We start from the raw sequence: 19,579 nt of genomic DNA, 5'->3' as shown, positions 1-19,579 counted from the left end.
TGTATAATACTGTTTTGTATTTCAATTACTTACTTTTTAGTAAAAACTTTGACCTGTCTGTTTATTTACATGGTATCAGTATAGACACAAACTAAACCACTCCTCCATATGTCATCCTGAACTATGAAATGTGGTGAAAACACAAACCACACACTTCTACAATAATCTATGGATCCAGGGACCAGAGGTTTCAGGAAGTAAAAGTTAACTTTTGGTAGAAAAACGCCAGTTGCCATAATCACTGTTTTAATGATTGCAGTTAAACTGGCAAGTACTGGTCACCATGTAAACTTTTATAAAACAAAAATAAAAATTATGTTGTTCACTAATCTGTTATTCAACCAATCAATCAATGTTTATTTATATAGCCCTAAATCACACGTGTCTCAAAGGGCTGCACAAGCCACAACAACATCCTCGGTTCAGATCCGAAGGAAAAACTCACAACCCAGCAGGATGTCAATGTGAATTACTATGAGAATCCTTGGGGAGACGGTATGCAATGGACATCGAGTGGGTCTAGTATGATATTGTGGAAGTCCATAGCGGTTTTATAAGTATTAATTGGTTGTGTTGTTTAATTGATAAGTTAATGTGTAACTTTCAATTACTCATGAACAGTAAATAAAATACATGGTGGGGAAGGTTTGTTTTAAATAATAACAGGAAATCTGAGGTATTTTTACTGTATCTACAGAGAAAACATTTGCAGTACATCAAATAAAAAAGCGCATGTGCATAAAATAAACTACAGTGTTGTGTCAAGTAACAAGCACACAACAGTCGGAATGAGTATATGTATATATATATATATATATATATATATATATATATATATATATATATATATATATATATATATATATATATATATACACACACACACATATGTATATATACATATGTGTGTGTGTGTTGTAATCCAAAGACACAAAAGACACAGGATAGTGCAGAGGGAAGCTTCCTTCAGTAGCTTGTTAAATATTCACACTCTGACACACAAGATCAATCATGGCTGCTTATTGCATGACACTGACACGACTGCGGAAATTTCTTCATTTGGTGGCAAAATCAATAACTCATTACAGCAGCTTTACACGGGCTTGTCTTTGGGTTTGCCCGCTAGCTCTATTCCCTTTCTATCACAGGTCTATTTTTTTCTGTAAGACTTTATCATGCAACTGAGGTAAAAACCATCCTTCATGAGCGGAAGACTACAAATATGTCAAAAGTGATGCAAAATGTGAAATATGAGGGAAATGAATGGTCCTAATGTGTCCTTGGAGGACGTACATTCATCTGCATCTAATTGATCAATTCTGGGGCAGCACGGTGGTTAGGGCTTGTGCCTCAAATTGAGAGGGGGGGGGGGTTTACTCTGGGGATGCTTACAAGAATTGTTTAAAATGGGGGGATTGCTATGATGGTGAGTCTCACAAAGTAACCGAGACATTCAAATCCTGTATCGATGTTGAATTTAAAGATATTCCTGATGAGGCTGGGCTTGACCCGACTTGTTACCAGCGGTTCATGGATAAGAAGCGCTTGGATTTTGCCAAAAAACTGGCCAAACTGCTGGAAGTGGATCAAGATGAGTTTTTGGCATCGGACAATGTTTGAGGCTCGACAAGTGGCATTCCAAAGAAAATACTAAGATCAAAGACGGGCCTGCCTATCGGTTCTGCTGGCCCTGTGCTCCCTGCCATTTGTAACATTTGCAAGAAAACGGACAAGTGAATTACTGTGGGAGGCAACCGGCAGAGGGTCCATCTTTCACAGGCAGAAAGGCTTTCAGCAGGTAAACACACACTCTACACGTAGTACTTACACACATACAAACCATTTTTCCATCCATTTTTTACCGCTTATTCCTTTCGGGGTCACGGGGGGCGCTGGAGCCTATGTCAGCTACAATTGGGCGGAAGGCGGTGTACACCCTGGACAAGTCGCAACCTCATCACAGGGCCAACACAGATAGACAGACAACATTCACACTCACATTCACACACTAGGGACCATTTAGTGTTGCCAATCAACCTATCCCCAGGTGCATGTCTTTGGAGGTGGGAGGAAGCCGGAGTACCCGTAGGGAACCCACGCAGTCACGGGGAGGACATGCAAACTTAACACAGAAAGATCCCGACTACTCAGGACCTTCCTATTGTGAGGCAGACACACTAATCCCTGTACCACCGCGCTGCCCATTTAATCATCTTTTATTTTTAGGCCAGTTGATGAACGCTGCCAGGATAAAGCAAGACAGTAGTATTCTCTTGCATATTAAAAACAGAGACTGTGTGGCCATGGAAGTGCGGTACCACAATTCCTGTTCCAGACAGTACACCAGGTTCATGAAAAAGTCTGATGTAGCAGTTACTGGAACTGCAGATGAAGAAGTGAGAGTATTTAAAATTATATAAAATTATATATACACATTAAATTACAATTTATAATGCAGCTGAGACAGGCTCCAGCACCCCCCGCGACCCTGAATGGGATAAGCAGTAGAAAATGGATGGATGGATTATAGATGCATGACAGATACAGTGTCAATAATTATGAAATTAATATAGAATAAATAAAAGTTTCAGTTTTAGAAATTGGACTTTTCCATGATACATTTGTTTTAGATGCACTTGTAAAGGCTGTTTGTATGTAGCTACAATCTTGACTGCATACCTTTTGGCACATATTAAATGTGTGTGCTTGTGTGTGTGTGCGTGCGTGCGTGCGTGCGTGCGTGCGTGCGTGCGTGCGCGCGTGTGTTTCTTTTTCATTTCAGAAGTGAACCAACCTTTGATGCCAGCAACAATATATTCTGCGAGAGGATCATCTGCCGAAGGATAATTGTTAATCAGGGGCTGCTGAGAATGAAGCAGCTACGACAAATGTTTTTAAATACGATGCAAGAACATGAAGATTGTGATGCTTCAAACTACAGGTAACAACAGAAGCTTTTTTTGGCAGCGATGTAAAACACTTTTATGCTGGAAAATTTCAAAAGAATAATAAATAATTTGAAAAAAGGCTGTGATAATATATTTAAACTACTAATACTTTTCAATATGAATATATCTTTATTTACACCCTTGTGCTCCTCTTTCCCTGTGTTTTTATGTTGCAGGCAGGATAAATTAATGAGAAGAGTGACTCTGGACTTTCCCCAACTGGTGTTTTTCTTCATGGGACACAGTTGTCAGTCTAGACACTATAGCCTTGCCCAACACAACTACTAAAGGGCAGAGACAAAATCCCGGTTGGATTCTCGAAGAAGACTCCTACAATACTGGTGTGGGACAATATTGACTTTGAGGAGGAGACACTGTCAGGTCATGGAACTACTCACCATACTAATGGCGTACCTGACTGCATTTACACATCTGGGAAGCAGTTTTGAAGTTGACCAGTCAACATTTGATGTGCTGAGGAAATATCTGTGCCACCTGTATGGCCAATCATATGCAGAAAATGTCAACGCTGCAAGGTACAGAGCACTCTGCATGGCATCATCAACTTTGCCAGAACTCTCAATGTCCCCTACAAGTGACGCCCTGCACCAACACTGCAAAAAGGCAAACTACCAGGCTGCAATAATGAGATTATCTCAAAGGTATAATGTCTGCTCCTTCACCCAAAGTAAATGGATGGCACATTGAGGATGGATGGTTAATAGTTACATGGATGACTACAAATCCTTCCCCTGATAGTGTGTTAAAGGTAGTCCACTGCAGCTGCAAGCACAACAAATGTGAGACAGGAAGATGTTCCTGTATGTCTGCAAGACTGTCCTGTACTGATTTGTGTCGCTGCCAAAATTGTGCCCATATTTCCATGGAAACAGAGGATAAAAGCACTTGGGAAGATGGCTCTGATGATAGTGATAGCTTTGAGATGAACAATATCTCCGTCGTTCAGAATACGCAAAGTCAAACTTAATCAGTTAGTTCTCTAATAAAAATTTTATTTTTTTGCCACATTTGAGAAAAATCCCTCAGAGTATTTTACCAGTGACGTGCGGTGAGGTTCATGGCTGGTGAGGCACTGACTTCATCACAGTCAGATTTATAAACATATGAACCCTATAGAGTATCTTATTCACCATTTGATTGGTAGCAGTTAACAGGTTATGTTTAAAAGCTCATACCAGCATTCTTCGCTGCTTGGCACTCAGCATCAAGGGTCGGAATTGGGGGTTAAATCACCAAAAATGATTCCCGGCTGCTAATGCTCACTGCTCCTCTCACCTCCCAGGGGTTGAACACGGGAATGGGTCAAATGCAGAGGACAAATTTCACCACACCTAGTGTGTGTGTGACAATCATTGGTACTTTAACTTAATGTAGCAGGTGTTATGGTTTACTAAGGGAGGACGTGACGGCAAACGGACACCAGGTGGCAGTATGTCCAAATATTTATTAATATATATATGTAATAATCAATCAACAGAAAACATACAAAGTAAATGGAGCGTGGCAAAAACTATAGAGTGTATGGTGTTAGTCTAAGTGTGTAAATTAACTGAAGTGTGTTTTACCCAAGTGTTGACAAAAGAGAACGCGGACGTCCGTGGGGCAGGCAGAGGGTTCAGGTCAAACGAGCGAGGAGTCGAGGTACAAAGGAGGCAGTCAGAATCCAGAGGGAGAATCCAGGGAAAAGAGTGAGACGCACAGCTCACCTTGCGGGCGACGGAGAATTGGTACGCATTTGGAACTAAGTTCCCGCCCGGATCCCTGTGTCCACTGGTCTTTTATGCTGCTCATCGTCAGTCACAGGTGTGTCCTGCAGCCGGCTGCGGCGGAGAGTGGGCGCGGTCCGCTTGATGAATGCGGGGGCGTGTCTGGAGTGCGCTGTCGGCGGGTCCTCTGGTTGGACTCGCAGCGGAGAGAGACGCAGAATGCGCATGTCCCACAACAGCAGGTACTTTAGCTAGTATAGTACAGTATAAATAAATTACACTTATTATTATCATTATTAGCGATAATACTGCTAACATTAACAATATTAAATAATCACATGTATGTAGAAAATAACAAACACGACAGTACACAGTGTTGTCACTATGACAGGTGTAACCGCGCTCCAGCATTAGTGTTCATTCATTGTCTTTACTGTAGCATAAAAAATGCAGATGGCCTTAAAAAGCCACAATACTCAGTCACCATATTTAAGTACCCAAAATAAAGGCTCGACATAAATATAAATTCAATCGGATCAGAAACATTGGAGGAAACGGGATTAAAACCAGATGCTAACCGCCCATAGAAAATACATGGGTACGGCTGGTAGCTACTATTAGCAAACAAATTCACTTACCAACTCGGCTTAATTTCTCAACATCGACACACTCTTGCCTCGCAACTCGGCCCTGATGGTCGGCACCAATAAGTTTACAATTAGTTGTAAAATGTTGGACAGTTGTTTTTACGATATGCAGGCAAACAACAACTTTAAAACATAACGGCTTCGGCCTAGCCGAGTAGTGCAAGATTGATCTCTGGGATCACTAGCGCCCTCTACCACCAGGAGGCCGGAGAACAGGAGCCTCACATTGTACGTTTTCGCAGCAGTTTTATGATTGCCCCGCACAAGAAATACGTTACACACACATACAGTTGTTGACAAAATACACTGTACATTATATACCTCAGCTAACTAAACTATGGAAATGTATAATATAATTCATATAGCAATACGGTCTCACTGCACAGCAGCCAGCAGTTAGCCGAGTCGTTGCGCAATCCACGGGAGGCTCAGCTGGCTGTGACCCACCGCAAGTAATTCTCAGTATTTGAACGGCAAATGTGAAAATTAAGCGATTTTGAATAAAAAATATTTTAAAACTGGTGAAGTTAAATGGAAAATAACTTTATGGTGAAGTGAATTATATTTATATAGCGCTTTTCTCTAGTGACTCAAAGCGCTTTACATAGTGAAACCCAATATCTAAGTTACATTTAAACAAGTGTGGGTGGCACTGGGAGCAGGTGGGTAAAGTGTCTTGCCCAAGGACACAACGGCAGTGACTAGGATGGCAGAAGCGGGAATCGAACCTGCAACCCTCAAGTTGCTGGCACGGCCACTCTACCAACCGAGCTATGCCGCCCCATAGTATAATAACTGGATACATACAACAATATAATTTATTGTTTTTCTTTTTACATTTTTTTCTTTCCATGATGGCAGGTAAGGTCACGCCTCACCTGCCGCCCCTGACTGCACGTCACTGTATTTTACTATTTCTTTTTGTTTTAGTTACTTAAGTTAAATACTTCAAAAATAGAATGTGAGGTTACAGTGCACTTGACCTTAAAAAAATATAATAATCATAATTTGAGTTTGTGCCAAATTTGAGGAAAATCTATCAAAGAATTCTTGAGATATGGCTTTAACAATGTGCTAAGTTAAGACAAAATAACAAAAAAATTTATAAAAAAATACCCAAGACCTGCTGTGACATCAACACATCGTTTTGTTCATGTAAATTTAGTTTTATACCATATTGCCTAAAGATTCTAAACTGTGATGCAGTTTTTGTTGTATTTCCATTTCTCGGCATTATTCGATATTTTGATTGTTGTCAGCCATGTTTGGCCAAAGTGTTCTTTATTTTAAGTTATTTTTTACTTCCTCTTATAACACAGTGTCTACCGAAATTTTTAATGTATAAAACATTATTGTTAAGCAAAATGTACCATGTTTATGTTCAATTGTACAGGTTGCTATTCACTTACTTTAAAGCGTTTTTTTCATTTGTTTAGTATGTTTCATGGTTTAAATTCAAATTAAAGTATACCAATGCTAAAATACTTGTCTCAAATGTTAGGTATATGTATTAATGTCAATTTTTTAGAGAGATTATGTTTCCAGAATGAATGTAAATACATTTACAAGAAAAAACAGCTGCATAAGATTTTCGTTTTTTTTTGTAGTTCCTCTTTTTATACATTTATGGCTCTAAAGAAAAACTGCCAGGATATTTTGTGGAGAACTTTTAACTTAATGTCCACAATGGCATTGTCTATGCAAAAATGCAAAAAAAGAGTAGTGCCCAGACGTGGGAACGAAAATACCTTCTAGCCACTTTTTCCTGGTTCACCTTATGGCCTAATATTCGTCTGTGAAATCACGTGGTCGGGGAAATTCTGTCAAGAATGCTTCATGTAAAGTACAAATGTATTTAATGCACTAACCAAAGAAAAAACTAAAGTGAGCGCCGTTAGGAAAAGGTAATGAAGCACAGTGATGTATATGCAAAACAAAAACTAAACAGGCCAGAAAGTAAAAGACACCAGAACGCTGGATGTCAGCAAAGACTTACGGCATGTGGAGCAGAAGACAGCGTCCACAAATCAAAAATGTACTTGACAAAGAAGGAAAGCTGTTGTGATTTTGGACTCTTCCGTTCCTTAGTTTGAGCACTTCCTTTTTATCTGGTCTCCATGGTTTCACATTGGTTCCACCTCCCCTTGTTTTCGACGCACACCTGTTTTTCATTGATTGCTTTAGTATTTAGTCCTGCCTGCTACCTTAGTTCCTTCTGGTTGGTTAGTTTGCTACTTGCAACACGCACGTTGGTTCTTATTTTTGTAATCACTATTGCTAAGTCTCGCCTTAGCTTTGCGTGCGCTCTGCACCTCTATTCCTGTACTCTGCTCTCGTTGCTAATTATTAGCATAGCTCTCCGTGCATTCGGCACGCCTTTTCTTTGTAGTTTGTACCAGTATTATTTTTGTTTTTGTATTAAATCTAATCTTACCTGCAACTCCTGCCTGTCCTGGTCCTCTTTCATCCCTGGGGTAGCAACACGCATCCATTATGCCTCGCCATCGTGTCAAAAGCATCCACATAACTTAAAAAGTCTTGTTTTTTAACAGAAAACAGGAGCGAGTAATTGCGCTCAAAGGCAGGTGTGAAGCTGCTGCAGGTAACAAGAAAACAGGAAGTGAAAAACTACAAAATAAAACCGCAGGACATGATATAAGGATTATACATGAAAATAACCAACACACTCAAAATAAGGCACAGTCTGGTGTGACTCGGTGTTGACAAGTAAATAAAGCTCTTCCTGTCTACATTGCAAACCCCCTTGCCTTCCTCACAGGGATGAACACATCACCATTTCAATCATTAGATAACATCTTGAACACTAACCTTAGAAGGCAGCTCAGTTTTTATATACAAGTGTTATTACATGTAAACTTCACAGGTATATTTTGTAATATTGCAAATGCATTATTCAGAGTGAGAAGCTTTCATACTATAGTAACTGAGATTACAAGTTTAGTTTATTGTGTGATGGAGCTCGTAACCCAAAATACTGAAATCGCAAATCAATATTCACCATTGAACTAAAATGAAATGAAAGTATTCTGTTCTGGCCCCTTAAAAACATAATTGTGACATGTAACATATTTTTAATTAAAAAAAAAATTCGAATTTCATATCTTGTCGTTAAAAAAAAAAAAACATGTCGACATAAAAATACATTCTCCAGTTGCCATGCACAATTTGTCCAAACCAGGAAAATTAACCAGAGATGACTGAAACATAATATCTTTGTATCTTTACAACTGGTGCAGACTTACACGGAGACAACATGAATGTTCTTTTTTAATTGCCAATGTGTGTTGTACTCTGCATGTGTGTATGTAAATGAGGAAGGCGGGAGTCTCAATTAATCCTATTCGGGCCGCAATCTAAAGTGTGCTTTGAATTTTGGCCCCCTGTACGATTGCGTTTGACACCCCCCAAGATACAATAATAGCCTAGAACGGGAAAACTTCTCAATGACTTTTGCTCCAGATTTCTTCTGTCCCTTTGGTATTATTGCTCAAAAAGGTTCATTATGTCTTCTAATTCATATCATTTTTAAAATGCTCTTGCAATCAGACCATATTTTCCGTATATTAGATGGACTAAAAGATTCTATCTAATATACCAAAATATGGTGTAATTACAAGAACATTTGAAAAAGTGTTTGGTATTATTACTAACACAAAGTGGTAAAAAAGTGCATTGCAACTGAGTACTGAGAGGAACAGATATTTTTTGCCAGCCCTCTAGGGCAGTGTTTCTCAACCTTTTTTCAGTGATGTACCCCCTTTGAACATTTTTTTAATTCAAGTACCCCCTAATCAGAGCAAAGCATTTCTGGTTGAAAAAAAAGAGATAAAGAAGTAAAATACAGCACTATGTCATCAGTTTCTGATTTATTAAATTGCAGTGCAAAATATTGTATTTGTAGTAGTCTTTCTTGAACCATTTTGAAAAAAGGATATAAAAATAACAAAAAAAAAATTGAAAGATAAACAAGTGATTCAATTATAAATAAAGATGTCTACACAATCATCAGCTTGATGTGCCTGCCCTCTTTGGGGATTGTAATAGAGATCCATCTGGATTCATGAACTTAATTTTAAACAATTCTTCACAAGAAAAGACATCTTTAACATCATTATTTATGGAACATGTCCACAAAAAATCTAGCTGTCAACACTGAATATTGCATTGTTGTATTTCTTTTTCAAAGTTTATGAACTTACATTCACATTTTGTTGAAGTATTATTCAATAAATATATTTATAAAGGAATTTTGAATTGCTGCTATTTTTAAAAAATCTCACGTACCCCTTGGCATACCTTCAAGTACTCCCAGGGGTACATGTACCCCTGGGGGTACTTGAAAAATATTCTAAAAATAGCAACAATTCAAAACTCCTTTATAAATATATTTATTGAATAATACTTCAACAAAATGTAAAAGTAAGTTCATAAACTGTGAAAAAAATTACAACAATGCAATATTCAGTGTTGACAGCTAGTTTTTTTTATGGACATGTTCCATAAATATTGACATTAAAGATTTCTTTTTTTGTGAAGAAATGTTTAGAATTAAGTTCATGAATCCAGATGGGTCTCTATTACAATCCCCAAAGAGGGCACTTTAAGTTGATGATTACTTACGTGGCAAAGTTGGTAGAGTGGCCATGCCAGCAATCTGAGGGTTACTGGTTCAATCCCCACCTTCTACCATCCTAGTCACGTCCGTTGTGTCCTTGAGCAAGACACTTCACCCTTGCTCCTGATGGGTCCTGGTTAGCGCCTTTCATGGCAGCTCCTGCCATCGGTGTGTGAATGGGTGAATGTGGAAATAGTGTCAAAGCGCTTTGGGCTCCTTAAAAAGGGGTAGAAAAGCGCTGTACAAGTACAACCATTTACCATTACTTCTATGTGTAGAAATCTTTATTTATTAATGAATCACTTGTTTATTTTTCAACAAGTTTTTAGTTATTTTAATATTTAATTTTTTCAAATAGTTCAAGAAAGACCACTACAAATGAGCAATATTTTGCACTGTTATACAATTTAATAAATTTAGAAACTGATGACATAGTGCTGTATTTTACTTCTTTATCTCTTTTTTTCAACCAAAAATGCTTTGCTCCGATTAGGTGGTACATGAATTAAAAAAATGTTCACAGTGGGTACATCAGTGAAAAAAGGTTGAGAACTACTGCTCTAGGGGGGTTTGGGACACAACAATAGTGTTTAAAGTGGCCAAGAAACACTGGCCTATGGTGGAGCCTACTTGTTTACCTTTTGTAAAGTACTTGACAAGTATACAAAAAACACCAACGGTGTGGGTTTATTGGAGGACATTTAGATGTCATCTGGATGTCCAGCTCTGCACAAGTAAAGGACAGCTTGTATCGGAGCTTATATCAGAGATTTTAGATGCACGCCGATATCATCCGATACTTATTTTTTTTGTTGTTATCAGACAGATATCAATATCAGATTGGGACACCCCTCATAATAGCTAATGCCAAAAACATTCATGCATTAAGAAGGACAATTTGTGCATTCTAGAGTTTGTGGTGAAAATTGGGAAATAAAAAAGCGATAAAAAGGGTAATTCAACGCAAATAGCACTGTCAGTAAGAGAGGAAGGAGACAATTCACAGAAGCATGAGAGTGTGAGGAAACACACTGCCAAATGTAACACTTGACACCCGCTTTAGCTCTTTTTATTTCCTGCATTTTTTATTCCTCTACATTTCCGCTCTGACAGTCATTGGATGCAAAGTTGAGACCCGTGCCTTCACATAAACAAGCCAAGCGCTGCCACAGCACATTAGTCACACAACCAGTCTGGCCTTTTCAAAGTTGCTAAGCCCACTCAAACTGATAGTAAGTTGCCAAAATGTTATACAGTATTTGCCTCACAGGGATCATTGCAATGGAGAGCTTGTTTGTGCACTGATCGTCAAACTGCAGGCTTTTCCCAATCCCCCCTCTTGCTCCCTACTGTGTCCACTCTAATGATGCAAAAGCACAGTGCACAGCTACCAAATCATTTAGAGAAGTTCTTGTGGGTAATGAGCAATCTGATTCATATGACCATAAGTTGCAGTACTATTCCTGTTATTCACTGCTCATTATAAAACCACTGCTGGTGCATCTTCGGGCATCTCCAATTTCCAAATAAGATGTTTAACAGGTTCCTGTGGCACATTCAGCTTTATAAGCAATCGTTTGGAGGAAGTGTGTCTCCGGGCTGCCTGGCTCAGCGTTCCTCTTCCTGTCAACATCAAATTACCCACAGCCGTGTCATCTTCGGGCATTCCCTCTCTTCTTTTCCGTTCCTCCTGCAGAGTTGGCTGTATAGGCAGCGGTCCAGCAGGGATCATTTCTGCTTTCACTCCAGGGAAATTACTTTTTGTTGTTAGAGAGGAGGCAGTTTGCAAACTGCTTTATCAAGCGCTTTGACGCCAATAAAGGGGCGACATGTGGATACCAGCGAGAAACGTATTGTCGTTATATACAAACGCCACCACAAGGTAGCTCATACATCGGGCTTCTCAACTGACGGCCAGGGGGCTAAGTCCGGCCTGAGAATGACGATGTTTAGCTCAAAACTTGGGAGACAAACATTTTTGCAACAAATTCCTAAAAACAATGGATCGCTTATGTTGTATAGAGGAACTTGAACCACTGTAAACACATTGGCAGATCATTGCATTGCCATTTTAAACTTGCTAGCAAACATACTGTAGAACAATGTGGTATAAACATGCGATTTACATTATTGATGCATTGCTCAAGGCACCCCTATAAGTTCCCTCCTTTTTGGCAGTTATAAAAAAAATTGTAATGCCATTTTTATAACTAAGTAATCTACAAAAAAAAATTTAATTTCCTGACTACTGACTGTGACAGCTTGCTAACATATTTAGTGGTAAATGAGTTACCTGTATACTTGTATAGCGTTTTTCTACCTTCAAAGTACTCAAAGCGCTTTGACACGATTTCCACATTCACCCATTCACACAGTGATGGCAGGAGCTGCCAAGCAAGGCGCTAACCAAGACCCATCAGGAGCAAGGGTGAAGTGTCTTGCTCAAGGACACAACGGATGTGACTAGGTTGGTAAAATGTGGGAATCGAACCAGGAACCCTCGGGTTGCTGGCACAGCCACTCTCCCAACCTCGCCACACCGTCAAATTTGACTTCCACTCTGCCTGAAGGCAAGCACAGATTCAACTAAAATAAGCGAACCGAAGGTGATGAAAATCTAGCTAAATGTTAGCTTAAAGCCGTTGCAATCCAAAGCTAAACAACAAAACCAAAAGAGTTGGACATATTTCAAAACGCTTCTGAACACACAAGTGATCTACAAGTAAGGCTAACAAAGCTCTGGCCAGTGCAAGATACGTGGAAGAAAAAAAGAAAAAAACCACTGTCGAGCCGCTGCTTTATTCAGAAGCTGACAACAACTTTGCTTCTTCTTCTTCGTTTGGATAAAGATGTTGATTATAGGTGTAACCACTATACAGCTGAGCAAGTTTTTAATAGCCAATTGACCGAGCTCCACAGCTGCCAGACCACTAGGAATTAAAAATTAGGTAACCGTGACCACGACAAGAAGTCATCAACGAGGCCATACAGCGTTACCACGGGTGGAACGGAACTTAAAAGAGTTAGTAGGAACTCTACAAAACAATATAAATAGACACAAAGCAATGTCGACTATCTCCAAGAACAGATTATCAAAGCTGTACAAAAAGATGTTGCAGATCCTCAAGAACAGATTGTCAAAGACAGAAAAAATCCCATAATGATATGATGGAATTTAGAAATTTCAGAGAAGAAATTAAAATTATCTATTGAAGACAATAAAGCATTAAAACGGGAGGTGGACAGGCTGAAAGAGGAGAATGCGACATTGCGCCAACAATCGAATGACAAGCAGCAAGACAACAGCCACAACAGCAGTGTTGTGGAGAACTTTGAAATGGTAATAGTTGCAACTAAATAACACTGATTTGAAGAACGTAAGGGAGGAGATGGTTTCATTGAGACAACAGCTCAATGCCGGACAACAACAAGATATCACCCATCCGGGGAATATCAGTGTTTTGGAAAACATCCGAGAGGAAGTGGATGAGTTTACATGACAGAGTGACATCATCATTGCAGGGCTATGCCTCAAACCTCCATCCTTTGCAAGAGCAGTTGACAACAGAGGAGAACCAGCTGACATGGACGCTGCTTCAACAGAGCAACAAGTGGTCAACTTTCTGTAATCAAAGGGAATTTATGTTGATATTAACACCATTGATGCATGCATTTCACTGACTAAAAGAGTCAACACCACTACACCAGTCACTATCGTAAAGCTCGCCAACCGGAAATCCAAAATGTCATTCCTGACACAGGGAAAAAAGCTGAAGGGTACAAATGTGTACATGAACGAGCACCTCACTAAACACAACACTGAAATCGCCAAGAAAGCACGCGGCTTAAGGGAACGGGGGAAAATTCAGGGAACCTAAAGCGCCAACTGCAAAATCTACATAGAGCTAAATGGAAGTCCACAAACAAGAGTCCTAGTTCTCAAAGACATCAAGAATCTGGACGAATATCAGAACTCCCAGCAACCACAACAACAATGATAATGAGGTTTGACGTAAAACAAACATCGACATTCAACTACAAAATTACAACACTCCAAAAGATTACCGAACAAGATCTTTACTCAGGTGCACATTCATCTACACTTACCGACATTCATAGAGCAACACAAATGATTGGTGAACACAAATGTATGGAACTGAAAACCTTCAGCAGCATACATCACAATAGTCCGGAATTAGATAAAGATATAAATCCAGACCAAATTTGTTTCTTTCATATCAGGAATAATTGTTTTTCAAATAAAGATGAACAATATAATGGAAACAATAACATTGACAACAAACTGTTGATTATTCATTTAAACAGCAGAAGTTGTAAACAGCAGAACTTTGTGTGCAAACTACAATGACGTGAAGCATTTTTTAGAACATTTCAACAAACCCTTTAGAGTTATCACTATCTCAGGAACATGGATGAATACTAAAAAAGGAATGGATTTTGACCAAAAAAGATATGAACCAAATTATGTCAGCAGAACCAGCAAGAACGTAGGGGGAGTAGCTATGTACGTGATAAAGAACTTAAACCACAAAGTGGTAAAGAATATGTCATTAGCTATGAATAAGATCTTAGAATGTATAACCATTGAAATATGTCATGAAAAAAGCAAAACAGTACTGATTAGTCGTATATATAGATCACCTAAGTCAATCATTGATACGTTTGACAATTTGATTAGGGCAACTTTTACTGAAATCAGTCAAAAAACAACTTTCTTATGCGGAAACTTCAACATTGACCTCTTGAAACACACAGAAGCTAATACAAATAATAAGAGAAGAAATGAACTAATTAAAAAAATGGTTTGACAAAAACAGACTATCTTTGAATCTCAATAAAACTAATATAATGCTATTTGGTAACAGTAGAAGGGAAAGTCAAACACAAATATGAATAGATGGCGTAGACATTGAAAGGGTAAAGGAAAACACATTTTTGGGTGTAATGAAATAGAAATCTCATGTAAAAAATATACAACATAAAGTAGCAAGAAACACGTCAATAACGAGTAAATCAAAATATGTTCTGGATCAAAAATAACTTCATATTCTCTACTGCTCGCTAGTGTTACAATATTTGAGTTATTGTGCAGAGACATGGGGAAATAACTACAAATGTTCACTTAATTTACTAACGGTGTCACAAAAAAGATAAATTAAAATAACACATAATGTTGGATATAGAGAACATACAAACCTTTTATTTATTAAATCAAAACCATTTCAATTTAACGACTTGGTGCAATTGGAAACAGCTAACATTATGTACGTAGCAAAGTATAACTTGCTACCTAAGAATGTTCAACAGTTCTGCTCACCAAAAGAAGAAAAATATAAGGAAAATCTAATTCAAAACATTTGTATAAAACTAAAATAATGCTATTCGGTAACCGTAGAAGGGAAAGTCAAACACAATAACAAATAGACGGAGTAGACATTGAAAAGTTAAAAGAAAACACATTTTTGGGTGTAATAATAGATGATAAAATGAACTGTAAATCTCATGTAAAAAAATATACACTATAAAGTAGCAAGAAACACGTCGATAATGAATAAAGCAAATGATTTTCTGGAACAAAAATCACTTCATATTCTCTACTGCTTGCTAGTGTTACCATATTTGAGTTATTGGGCAGAAATATGGGGAAATAACTACACATATTCACTTAATTTATTAACGGTGTTACAAAAAAGATCAGTTAAAATAAAACATGATGTAGAACATACAAACCCTTTTTTCATCAAATCAAAACCATTTAAATGTAACGACTTTGTGCAATTGCAAACAGCTAAAATTATGTACAATACCAACTATAACCTGCTACCCAGGATTGTTCAACAATTCTTCTCAACAAAAGAGGAGAAATATAACCTTAGAGGAAAATCTAATTTAAAACATTTGTATGCTTGTACAACACTTAAGACCTTCAGCATATCCGTATGAAGAATTAATTTATGTAATGGAATAAGCAAAGAAATCAAACAAAGTACTAAAATAGAATAGAGAATAGAATAGAATAGAATAGAATGGACTTTATTGTCATTATATTTGCATACAACGAGATTAAAGACTCCAACTTAAGGTGCGGTAGTGGGAACAAATATGGTGTGAAATAAATAACACAAGAGGTAATAAAGGAAAAAACTAACAATTGAAATAAACAGACTACTATCCAATAAAAATAATAAGCAATCCTGAACAATATACAAAACACTATATTCACATTCATGATTCAGTTCAAGAGACTGTACAAACTGCAAGTATTCACAAGGTACAAAGAAGAACAAATATTATGAACATCTTGAACCTTTTTTTTTTTTTTTTTGGATACAAATGCAGCTGAGATAGTATTCAGCAGTCCCACGACTCCGAACGGGACAAGCATTTGAAAATGGATGGATGGATGGATTATTTATGTATTTAATATTTGTTTACTTACTTATGGTATTTTACTTTTTCATTATTTATTTATTCACTGTTCTGTTACAAACAGAGAACAAAGATGTATGACTAAAATTGCTGTGATATGAAAAGGGGTAGGATTAAACAAGCTCTGCTTCTTCCTACTCCTTTTCGGACATGCTGTAATGAAATAACTAGAAATATGTGATGCATTACATTGTATCGTATGCATGTTCGAAATAAACTGAAAACTTAAATAAAGTTGTTGCTGTAGCTTGTTTACTTCGTATGCAGCCAGGAGTAATTTTTCAACATATTTAATTAAATTAGTAGTGTTCCATAAGGTTCCACTTTAGTGCTTCTTTTTCTCATCATTCAGGCTATTCAACTGGTGAGAGATTCAAATTTCTGCAGGAGTTTCTCAAAAATACTCAAGTGCTGCGATAGTGATGATCTTTAAATATAGTTTTTTTTTTTGCAGAAGGTAGAGATATCCTGTAACTCTGACAATATTGACCAAATTCAAATGTCTGCTGAGGAGGACGCTGGTTCCCCCTGGAATATCAATCAATCAATCAATGTTTACTTATATAGCCCTAAATCACTAGTGTCTCAAAGGGCTGCACAAACCAAATATAAGATTAATACTGAGAGGGGGAGTCTGGCCCCCTCTCCTTAGCTTTCTGGAAATGTGTCCCCCAAAGCATTTTATTTGATTCTCCCTGTCAAACAGTAAATACAGTCTACTGAATGTGAGTTGATGTGTTTGTACAACCGTACATGTATCCAAGTTGACCATGTATTTCTGCAGGAATTACTTCAGTCGTGTACGCTACATAAATAATCATGTGTGTGGTCAACCAAGCTTGGGTAGGACTGATGAATGATTTCTGTTTTGCTGTGGCACGTCTGGTGCAGCCTGACTGCACCATAAAGCTCCACATTTGCATTCAACACACACACACATGAACGCACACGCTTTTTCACCTGCTAATTGGCTGACCCAAAAGCCCCAAATCCAAAAATAGGCTAGCCTAAAAAACTATTATTATGATTGTGAAATGATGGCATTTATGTTCTCTCTCCGAAAGAAGCGGTAGTAGCGCTGAAATGTCAGCTTCTTTTAGGAGCAGGAGGCATGCTGCTGTGGCGACCTCTATGCACTGCGGTTAATAGGTTGAGAGGCTGCGAGACAACCGAACAGGGAGGTAACAGACATCCAGCAAGAAGAAACATTTGAAAAGATCATGGCTGTTCTTGGGGGAAGGAAAGCGCAAAGACTACACATTGAAGACTCCATCACGTACGTGGCTCATGTCTAAAGGCTGTGCTATGGGGCTCTCACATGCCTGTTAACATTTTAACAGTTACATGTTAGGTAGAACACTAGAAAATTTGAAAACAGACATCAGATTTAAAGTTTCTTAGTGGAGAACTGGGGGAAAACTTGCAGTAACATGACTTAGGCCTCCATCATGTCTGTTTATTTGTCTTCTTACACTATTATGACAGAATTTGTCTTGTAACTGCTATTAAGCAGGACAGCCTATAAACTGTGTAATAATTAATTGGCGTCTTTTATACCAAATTTCTACGATCGGGACTGTGGAGGAACAACATAGCGTAGATTTTATTAAATCTTGCTATGTTTAGTTAAATGTCAACCTTTGCTATTGCTGCACAAAGCAAGCCTGAGGCAACTGTCTGGCCATAACACTCAACATAACAACACTCAAGTGTTCAGTTTTGACTGACAAAACACACAAAGAAAGAAAGGGTGTTGGTAGTATTTGCCCCTTTACTAAATGACTTGAAACAACACCATTGCAAAAGTTTCTATTGTAATGTTTTATGTAAGCCCTTACACATTACAAACTCCTGTCAAAGTGATGCAGTTCAGTGAAAACTACAATCACGACAAAAAACATCAATTTAAAAATGATGTGTATTAGTATGTGTACAAGCTCTAAAATACATCTGAAAATTGAATTAGATTGTTAGTGGCGTGATTTACAGTATAGATAACAATATACCTCTGTAATATCAATGAAGTTACTACACATGTGTGTATGTTAATAAATAAGGAAAATATAATTCATGAAGTGATGGACTCAACTTGCAGTGACAAAATAGATGAGATGGTTTCCAAACAATGAGGCAGTACTATCACTGCCTTGAAGATCAGGTTCTCAAATGTTATGAGATTCCCACTTGACAGTTGGTACACAACCACCCTTGCATGGGATGATGATGATGATGATAACGATGATGATGATGATGGTGATGGCAAAGAGTGTGCAGAGCAACGATTTAGCAAACATGTACTCACAGTTCTGAGGAACTGGATCTCATCCTCTCCTTCTCCGCCTTCAGCCATGGCTGCAAATGAGCGCACTGAGGCGCTGTCTCCTATCCCTTGTCGATGTGAGCATACAGCTAATCCACAGCCATACAGCGGCGAGGCTGCCAGCCAAAGACCACAGCACGAGCCTCCTTCACCCGTGGCCCCGGGAGGAGGAGGAAGAAGGAGGAAGGGGGAGTTGGGCGTGCGGAGAAAGGATGCTACACTGCTGCTGCTGCTGCTGCTGCTGCTGCTGCTGATGCTGCTGGCTCGGCTCGCGCGACTGTGGACGGCGTGGAAGAGAAGAGACGCACTGACACATCTGTGACGTCACAGGCAGAGCGCGTAAATGCAAGCATATTCTGACATAGTCAAACTAAGGGGTATGTTGTCTTGTTTTGTTTTCAGAAAGCATGCAAAATGCACCCTGCAGAAGCTTCTCTGAACAAGATCAGATGACCAGCACCACATATAGCACACATGTCTAGACCACCAATAATAATGATGCAGCGTGAGAAAATGGATGGATGGATGGAAACCAAAACGCATTCCTGAAAATAGACGTTTAGAAGTAACCTTATAAATCATTTATTGAGGAATTATTGATATTAGTTGTAATATCAACACATTATTGAGGAACTCTAATTAAAGGTTATCATGCAATTCACACATTGTTTCCTGTTAATCTCATGCATTTGGAACGCGAACAATAATGATGCCTGGTTAACTATAAACAAAAGTAAAATCATCACAAATATTTGTGGTCAGAAACGTTTGATTCAAATCAATCTTATGGTCAAAATTGTATTCATGGTCACAATAAAGAGCTGTCTCCCTTTTAAATGCGATGCTGCCCT

The 19,579-nt window shown here is 38.3% G+C and overlaps 1 protein-coding gene across 4 annotated transcripts in view; it reads right to left on the bottom strand.

The window, feature by feature from the left end:
* The window catches only part of LOC133549610 (ryanodine receptor 3-like), a 373,912-nt gene extending 354,945 nt beyond the window's left edge, over positions 1–18,967 (bottom strand). For all 4 annotated transcript variants that reach the window (XM_061895194.1, XM_061895196.1, XM_061895195.1 and 1 more), the window contains exon 1: positions 18,711–18,967. In XM_061895194.1, coding sequence (XP_061751178.1) covers positions 18,711–18,758 — 48 coding nt within the window. In that variant the 5' untranslated portion in view covers positions 18,759–18,967. The remainder of the gene's footprint in view (positions 1–18,710) is intronic.
* Between the last annotated feature and the right edge of the window lie 612 nt (positions 18,968–19,579).

This window comes from Nerophis ophidion, linkage group LG03 (genome assembly GCF_033978795.1).
Source record: "Nerophis ophidion isolate RoL-2023_Sa linkage group LG03, RoL_Noph_v1.0, whole genome shotgun sequence".
Classification (NCBI taxonomy): domain Eukaryota; kingdom Metazoa; phylum Chordata; class Actinopteri; order Syngnathiformes; family Syngnathidae; genus Nerophis; species Nerophis ophidion.
This window is presented reverse-complemented; position numbering and strand designations above follow the sequence as displayed.